The following is an 8,855-nucleotide window of genomic DNA, read 5'->3' as shown; positions in this document are numbered from 1 at the left end:
GAGACCTCATCTCTACAATAAAATCAAAAAACTAGCCGGGCGTGGTAGCGCGCACCTATAATTCCGGCTACTCGGCAGGCTGAGGCGGAAGGATTGCCGGAGCCCAGCAGGTCGAGGTTGCGGTGGCCGGGAGCGGCCACTGCACTCCAGTCTGGGCGACAGAGTGAGACTCCAACTCAAAAGAAAAAAAAAAGAAAGTTGAATGAATAAAGGGAGGCTTTTATGTATAGTTTTATTATATTAATCTTCTTATCTACCATTTCTAGATCCCTCTGTTTATTCTATCAGGTGTTTTCTTACTCCAGTACAGTTTTGCTCCTTTGTGTTATTACTGTCACAGATCAGTCCCACGATATATACTGTTGTATGCAGTTGCTCCTCAAGTTGATTAAGCAAAGGGACGAAATATATGCATTATGCTATATTTTTGTAATTACCTTCATAGTTATCTTTATCATCACTGTTCTTTGTATGTGGATTCAAATTACTGTCTGACATCACTTGTTTCAGTCTGAAGAACTTTCTGTAGTATTTTTTAAAAAAGAACTTTGGGGAGCACATGACATCAATAAGGCTACCTGATCTCAATACAGGCAAAGTGGGGACCAAAAGGAGGCCCAAACTTTACCTGTACGATAACCACTCGTATACCTAATCCTGAATTAACCAAAGACTACAAAATCCTAGTCTCTAAATTAATTTTCCAGGCCAGGCATGGTGGCTCAAACCTGTAATCCCAGCATTTTGCGAGGCTGGGGTGAGGGGATTGCCTGAGCGCATGGGTTTGAGAACAGCCTGGGTAACTTGGTGAGACCCCATCTCTACAATAAATCAAAAAACTAACTGGGTGTGGTAGTATGCACCTGTAGTTCTGGCTACTTGGAAGGGTGGGGCAGAAGGATCACTTGAGCCCAGCAGGTCGACACTGGGGTGGCCGTGAGCATGCCACTGCACTCCAACCTGGGCTACACTCACTACACTCCAGCCTGTCCCACTACACTCCAGCCTGGGCAACAGAGTGAGACTCCAACCCCAAAACAAAACAAAACAACAAAAACAAAAGAAAAAAAAGAAAAAAGAGTTTTCCAGTACACAAGATGTCCGTGTAGCAAGCATGTACTTGTATCCCCTGAATCTAAAATACATAAATTAATTATAAAAATAGTTTTTCCCCAAATAAAGGAAAAAATGATTTAAAAATAACTGTAAGCCGGGCTTGGTGACTCAGCCTGTAATCCCGCGCCTTTGGGAGGCTGAGGTGAGTGGATTGCGTGAGCCCGCAGGTTCGAGACCCGCCTGGGCAGTGAGACCTCATCTCTACAATAAATCAAAAAATCAGCCGGGCGTGGTAGCACGCGCCTGTAGTTCCAGCTACTTGGAAGGCTGAGGTGGAAGGATCGCCGGATCCCAGCAGGTCGAGGCTACAGTGGCCGGAAGCAGCCACTGCACTCCAGTCTGGGCGACAGAGTGAGACTTCAACTCAAAAACAAAACAAAACGAAACGAAACTGTAATTAGATATAATTCAGATACCATACATCCCTTTAAGCTATATAATTCAGGCTGGGCACGGTGGCTCATGCCTGTAATCCCAGCACTTTGGGAGGCTGAGGTGGGAGGATTGCTTAAAGTCAGGAGTTTGAGGCCAGTCTGGGCAACATAGCAAGATCCCATCTCTATAAAAAATTTAGCCGAGTGTGATAGCATATGTCTGTAGTCCCAGATACCCAGGAGACTGAGTTGGAATATCTATGAGCCTAGGCGTTTGAGGCTGCAGCAAGCTAGGATTGTGCCACTGCATGCCAGCACGGGTGACAGAGTGAGACCCTTTCTCTAAAAAAACAAAGAACAAACAAAAAAGCTATATAATGTAATGGTTTTTAGCATCTATACAGAACTGTGCAGCCATCATCACAGCCATTTTTGGGACTTTTCAGCACCCCATGAAGACACCTCAGTGTCACTAGCAGTGGCTCCTTACCCATCCTCCCCGTCCAGCCCTAGGCAACCACTGACCTGCTTTCTGCCTGTATAGATTTTATATTCTGATATTTCATAAGTGGAGTCATACAGCATGGGTGGTCCTTTGTGCTAAGCATCTTTCACTCAGTATCTTGTGTTCAAGTTTCATCCACTGGACAGCATGTATCAGTGCTTTATGTCTTTTATGGGTGAATAATGTTCCACCCATAATGTTCTTATAAGGCAGGGTTGCTAGCAACAAACTTTATTTATTTATTTATTTTTGAGTTGGAGTTTCACTCTGTCGCCCAGACTGGAGTGCAGTGGCTGCTCCCGGCCACCGCAGCCTTGACCTGCTGGGCTCCGGAAATCCTTCCGCCTCGGCCTTCCAAGTAGTTGGAACTACAGGTGTGTGCTACCACACCTGGCTAATTTTTTTGATTTATTGTAGAAGTGAGGTCTCACCAAGTTGCCCAGGTGGGTCATGAACCCGTAAACTTTCTTACTTTTTTAAACCTGGGAATGCTTTTTATTTTACTTTCATTTTTGAAAACTAATTGCTGGATGTAAGATTCTTGGTTGACATTTCAACATTTTCAGCCCTGTGAATTTGGTACCACTGCCTTTGACCACCATTGTTTCCAGTGAGAAGTCAGCTGTTAATCTTATTGGGGTTCCCTTATATGTGATGCAGTTTTCTTTCTCATTTTCCTTTTGAGATTCTGTCTTTATCTATGACTTTCAGTATTTTGCCTAGATGTAGATCTCTTTGTGTTTATCCTACCCGAAGTTCCTAGAGCTTCTTGAATGTGTGCATTGTTTGCCATCAAATTTGGGAGGTCTAGGGCTAGTATTTCTTTTTTTTTTTTTTGAGTTGGAGTCTCACTCTGTCACCCAGCTAATTTGTTGTTTGAGTTTCTTCCTCTGCCTTTTCAGAAGTCCTAGCCCCTCCCATGGGATTTTAAAATTTTATTTATTTTTTTTTGTGTTGAGTTGGAGTCTTACTCTCTTTCCCGGGCTGGAGTGCAGTGGCACTCTCACAACCACTGCAGCCTTGACCTGCTGGGCTCAGGTGATCCTTCTGCCTCAGTCTTCTAAGTAGCTGCAACCACAGGCATGCACTGCCACACCAGGCTAATTTTTTGACTTATTGTAGAGACAAGGTTTTGCCAAATTGCTCAGGCTAGTCTCGAACCCTCTGGGCTCAGGCAATCCACTCACCTCTGCCTCCCAAAGTGCTGGGATTACAGGCGTGAGCCCCCATGCCCGGCCTGCCATAGGATCTTAAAGAGCCTGCTTCCAGCTGTATCCACAGGGCAGGCCAAGGGCCTGGTGGGCCCTCTCCTGTCAGTCTTCTTGAGGCTTTTCACTGTGTGTTTCCTAGATCAAGTGGATGGTCCTTTTGGCCTCAGTGTGGTGAAGGATGACACCAAGATCAGCATTGAGCCGTAAGTTGGAACAGTCTTAGAATCTGGGGGTCTTTTCAAGTAAGGACACCTTTTACTCTTTCAGTGTTGGTTTACCCAGGGGTCCCTTCTTCATTAGTGGTGGGGGTCAAGAGACCTGCAGAGACTCCCTAGGAGGAAAGTGGTGAATTTCTTTGGGGATAAGTAGGAAGATCCCCCAACATTCCTTCTGTTCAGACATATATAGTTGGGCATTAGGGACAGAATGCTCTGGACCTTGGGATTCTAGGGAGAATTGGTGATGATACAGAGCAGGACTTGAGGGTACTTGTGTGATGTGACTGGATGCATGTGGGGTGGTGTAGAGGCATGCCAGGGATCAGCACACACCTCCCCTGCCTTGACCCCAAGAGAGGAATGTGGTGATGATGAAAAACAGCAAGGGTTGGATGCGGTGGCTCAGCCTGTAATCCCAGCACTTTGGGAGGCTGAGGTGAGAGGATTGCCTGAGCCCATGGGTTTGAGACCAGCCTGGGCAACTTGACGAGACCTCGTCTCTACAATAAATTGAAAAATTAGCCGGGTGTGGCGGCATGCACCTGTGTTTCCAGCTACTTGGAAGGCTGAGGCGGAAGGATTGCCTGAGCCCAGCAGGTTGAGGCTGCAGTGACTGTGAGCATGCCACTGCACTCCAGCCTGGGTGACAAGACTCCAGCTCAAAAAAAAGAGAGAGAAAAGAAAAACAGCAGTAAAGCAGTGTCCCTGGAGATAGTTCCAGAATGCCTGTGTGTGTCTATCGGGGGGTTGGTCTGTATCTGAGGCATCTGAGCGATGGCAGAGCATTTCCACAGAGTGGGCTGTGGCCCAAGGGCAGGGCATGTGGAGCATGTCTCTTTCCTTTCCCCTCTCATGTGTCCCTCTCCCGTGCCTGTGTGTGTGACCTTGTTTCAGACACATCAACATAGGAAACCGGTTTCAGGCTGAGATCCCGGAGCTCCAGGATAGCTCGCTGGCTGGAGTCGACAAACACATTGCTCCTCTGGTCTGGAAGCCGTGGGGAGATGTGATGACCAACCCCGAGACACAGGAGAGAGGTGGCTGAGACTTTGGGGTCAAACTTCCGAGGTTCCTTCTTTTCCCTCCAAGTCCAAGGAGTTTCTCTTCCTGTTGCCCTCGGGGGTGGGAGGGTGTTGGCCCTCTCCTGGTGTTGCTTCTCGCCTTTTGCATCCCCCCCCCAACGTAACTGGTCAGGCCTCCAGGGCAAATGCCAGGGACAGGGTTTCTCCTCCTGCTGGTCCCTCCCTCCCCTCCACCAGCCCTCAGTCAGGTTGCAGGAGAGAGAGGGTGAAGAGGAGCCCTCTCTGTGCTGTCTGGGAACGTCTCCTTGGCACCTCTGACCCCCTGTGTCTCTCTCCTCACACTCCACTGGGGCTGCTTCCTGGGAAACACAGTGACTGAGCTCTGCAACGTGGCGTGCTCCAGCGTGATGCCAGGAGGGGGTACCAACCTGGAGCTCGCCCTGCACTGCCTGCATGAAGCCCAGGGCAACATCCAGGTGAGGCAGGGCTGGGCAGAGGGCCTGGAGGGCTGAGAGTCCCCCTGCTGCCCTGGAGCCTGCGGTTCTGGGTGCATGTGATGTGCCATCTGCTCGGACTCACGGCTGATGAAAGCTGAGGAAAGACTGCTCATTCTTCTCCCCAGCGCCTTTGGGATTGGGTTGGTCCTTGGGTAGGGGAGTGTGCAGTTGAGGGCTGAGGGAGTCAGTTACTCTGGGGCAACAAACTGAACGATAGGTTTTCTAGAGATATCAGAGTGGGACTGGGGAAGGGGAGTCCAGAGGGCCTCGTTCAACTCCTGCATGAATCTGGTTTATTTATGGAGCTTTACCTTTTGATGAAAACTCACGTATAAAACCCTCTGAGGCAGCACAAATACTTCTGTTCTAAGAGTTAGAAAGTAAATTAAAAGTCTAATTCTGAGAAATGGGAGAGGAATAGTCACATTGCTCGTGTTAGGGACCCAGGAGTCATGCTGCGGCTTTGCTCATTACCAGGCTGGGAGGCAGTGTCTGGCACACTGAGGGGCCTCAGTAGGGTAGTCAGTACGTATATATTGGGTCCACAGTGGGTTCCCCGCTACAGCTCACATGTATTGGGTTCCCGCCTATGGCACACATGTATTGAGATCACCCCTGCAACACATACAGGGTTCCCACCTGCAGCACAGTGTTGGGTTCCTGCCTATAACGTTGTCAGCCCTGGGACCAGGGCTGACTCTTAGCTCACAGTTGGCTTAATGCTCACGTGTCTCTGTCTTGAAATTTTTAGTACTTGAACAAGGAGCCCTGCATTTTTGTTTTGCACTGGGCCATGTGAATCACACAAATGCCACAATGACTAGGGTTACACTGGTGATTGAGACAGAATCACTGCCCTTATAGGGCTTACATTTTAGGAAAGTTAAAACAAGGGGAAAAAAGTACATATTTTAACAGATAAGGTCTCACTATTTTGCCTAGGCTGGCCTCGAACCCCTGAACTCAAGCAATCCTCTTACCTCAGCCTCCCTGTCAAGCTAGTTTACAGGTTTTGGTTTTTTTTTTTGAGTTGGAGTCTTACTTTGTCACCCAGACTGGAGGGCAGTGGCTGCTCCCAGCCACCGCAGCCTCGACCTGCTGGGCTCTGGCGATCCTTCCGCCTCAGCCTTCTGAGTAGCTGGAACTACAGGCGCGCGCTACCATGCCCGACAATAGTTAACAGGTTTTTAACACATTTCCTGTACACCCTGGCACAGTGGCATTTCCCAGCTACTCAGTAGGCTAATGGGAGGATCACTTGAACTCAGAAGTTTGAGGCCAGCCTGGGCAATATAGCAAGAGCCATTCTCTAAATAAGTATAAAATATTTTTAAAAATCTTGTTAGCTAGCTAGCTAATGATGAGTGCTATGAAAGGAATAAAACGGAGCCCTGGCAAGGGTAGTACTCCTCAAAGCTCTGGGCCCTTATGGAGTAAGGAGCTTGTGCCAGAACAGTCCACACACTATTCCCGTCATCGGGATAGGCTTGTTGTGACAAACATCAGCTGCAGAACGCCATGCCTAGTGACATGGTGGAAGTGCCCACAGAGAGTACATAGGTTGGCAGCCTGTCCAGGGCTGTATTGAGAATCCCTGGCACAGGCAGTGCAGGAACGGCTGTGCTTCCCAGATGAGCGAAAGAATGAAGGTCCCTGCCTCCTCTGGCCACCTTGCGTAGCCTGTGGCTCCTCGTTCCAGGTGGCCTTGGAGACCCTCTTACTCCGCGGACCTTACAAGTCAGGGACTCACCCGCTTGCCGACTATCGCTACACAGGTGATTGGAGAAGGGCTGCGTGGGCTTGAGTGAGCCCCCATGACCAGCGCAGCCTGTTGCAAGTGCGCCTCTGCCTCCAGGAGTTCTCCAGGGCCGTCGTCTGCCTCTCCAGAGGGACTGTCGTCGCTGGGCTGACTCAGCAGGCCCTATTTTCTGCAGTTAGATCCTACCTTCACCCTTTTCCAGTGGTTTCCCTGTGGGCTCTGCCCAGCTAGGGGGGGGGTTCTTGGTCAGGGAGAGGGGAGGTGGGCTGGGGTCCAGTGGCTGAGCCCACCCCCAGCCCGGGAGACCAGCCACCTTTAGCAAGTGACTGAAGCCTCAGTGGCTGCATCTGTAAAGTGGACCCCTTCTAGAGCCCTTTTGAGGCTTGTATGAAGTTAACACATAAAGCATTTGCACCTTTAAAGGGGAGGGTGGTCTGCAATTCAGGCGTGGCTGTGGTCCCAGAAGGAAAAATGTCCTTCCCCGTTGGTTGTGTTCTTTGACAGGTTCGGACATCTGGACCCCTATGGAGAAGAGGCTCTTCAAGAAGGCGTTCTGTGCCCACAAGAAGGACTTTTACTTGATCCATAAGACGGTAAGGCAACGTGGGCTGAGATGAACTGGAGCTGCAGGGCTGGCCAGGGGTCCAGGGCCACCCCTCGCCTGTCTGCAGCGACATTGCTCATACTGTCAACAGCTGACTGTAAAAAAGCCACCGTGAGCAGCTCTCGCAGTACAGAACTGTGTGTCCTGCTCAGAACAGTCTCCATGCCCTTCCCGACTCTCCTGAATGTGACTCTGCTGACTTGGCCAGGCCCTTGTAGGCGTTTCTCTGTGAGATTTATTATGTATGTGTGTGCATGTACTTCAGAAAGAGCCAGCTTGTGCTGCAGCTCATCCTGCTGCTGCTTCCTGCTCTTTAAGAAAACTTGCTGTGTGCAGAACTGCACTTCATGGGAGTGTAAAATCTAATAAGTCTGGACATATCTGTATACCTGGGAAACCATCACCACAGTCAAGACGAGGGCATAGACATCGGCCCCAGTCTCCTCCATGCTACTCCCTGTCCCCGGTCAACCTGTCACTGTGAAGCATTGGCATTTTCTGTAGTTTTCTCTAAAGGGTATAGTCCCACAGCATGTGCTTGTTCTTTGTAGCTGCCTACACTCAGCATCGTTGTTGGGGTTTATCTGTGTTGTTCGAGTTGCTGGGTCTCTCGTTTACTGCTGAGCAGTGTTCTACTGTCTGGATGTACCACAGTTTCTTTGCTCATTCACCTGGTGGTGGACCTTCCGTGGTTTCCAGGTTGGGCAATGATGACTAAAGCTGTTTTAAACACTCACATGTGCGTCTTTGTATGGACATGTCCTCTGCCTTCTGGAGGGAAAAGACCTCGGAGTGGGATGACTTGATCATGTGGCAGGTAGATGTTTACTTTCTTGAGAAACTGCCACACACTTTTCCACAGTAGTTGTGCCGTTTCACATGCCCACCAGTAGGAAACGCGCTTTCTAGTGGCTCTGGAGCCTGTGACCTCTGATGGAGCTGGTCTCTGGTATCAGCCATTCTGACATGGTGCAGGAGCGTCTGGCGTTTCCCGGTGATGGTGCAGAGGTCTTCTTGCATGTTTACTTGCTGACTGTAGGCCTTCTTGGGCGAAGTGTCTGTTCAGATCTCTTGCCTGGGTTTTTATTGGGGCGTTTGTGTGTTTTTTTTTTTAATTGGGGTGTTTCTGTTTTTACCATTGAGTTGTAGGAGTTCTTTATTGGTTCTGGACACAAGTCCTTTATCCAGACACATGCTTTGCAAATATTTTCTCCCAATCTGTGGCTTTTTAGTCTCTTTAACAATGTCCTTTGAAGAAAAATGTCACTTTGATTAAATCTAGTTTATTCATTTTTCTTTTACAGACTGTACTTTTGGTGTTGTATCTAAGAAATCTTTGCCTTGCCGGGCATGGTGACTCATGCCTGTAATCCCAGCACTTTGGGAGGTGGAGGCGAGAGGATCACCTGAGCCCAGGAGTTCGAGACAAGCCTGGGCAAGTTGGTGAGACTTCATCTCTACAATAAATTTTTAAAAATTAGCCAGGTAAGCTGGGCTTGGTGGCTCAGCCTGTAATCCCGCGCTTTGGGAGGCTGAGGTGAGTGGATTG

The 8,855-nt window shown here is 49.1% G+C and overlaps 1 protein-coding gene across 1 annotated transcript in view; it reads left to right on the top strand.

The window, feature by feature from the left end:
* ZNF541 (zinc finger protein 541) overlaps positions 1-8,855 on the top strand; it is a 37,523-nt gene that overhangs the window by 18,280 nt on the left and 10,388 nt on the right. Inside the window, exons 8-12 of the mRNA XM_008048336.1 lie at positions 3,346-3,409; positions 4,319-4,461; positions 4,819-4,922; positions 6,643-6,718; positions 7,207-7,295. Coding sequence (XP_008046527.1) covers positions 3,346-3,409; positions 4,319-4,461; positions 4,819-4,922; positions 6,643-6,718; positions 7,207-7,295 — 476 coding nt within the window. The remainder of the gene's footprint in view (positions 1-3,345; positions 3,410-4,318; positions 4,462-4,818; positions 4,923-6,642; positions 6,719-7,206; positions 7,296-8,855) is intronic.

Source organism: Carlito syrichta, unplaced genomic scaffold (assembly GCF_000164805.1).
Source record: "Carlito syrichta isolate Samal-C Ts95f unplaced genomic scaffold, Tarsius_syrichta-2.0.1 Scaffold123364, whole genome shotgun sequence".
NCBI classification, from domain to species: domain Eukaryota; kingdom Metazoa; phylum Chordata; class Mammalia; order Primates; family Tarsiidae; genus Carlito; species Carlito syrichta.
The sequence above is the reverse complement of the archived record's forward strand: the minus strand, read 5'-3'. Positions and strand labels throughout refer to the sequence as shown.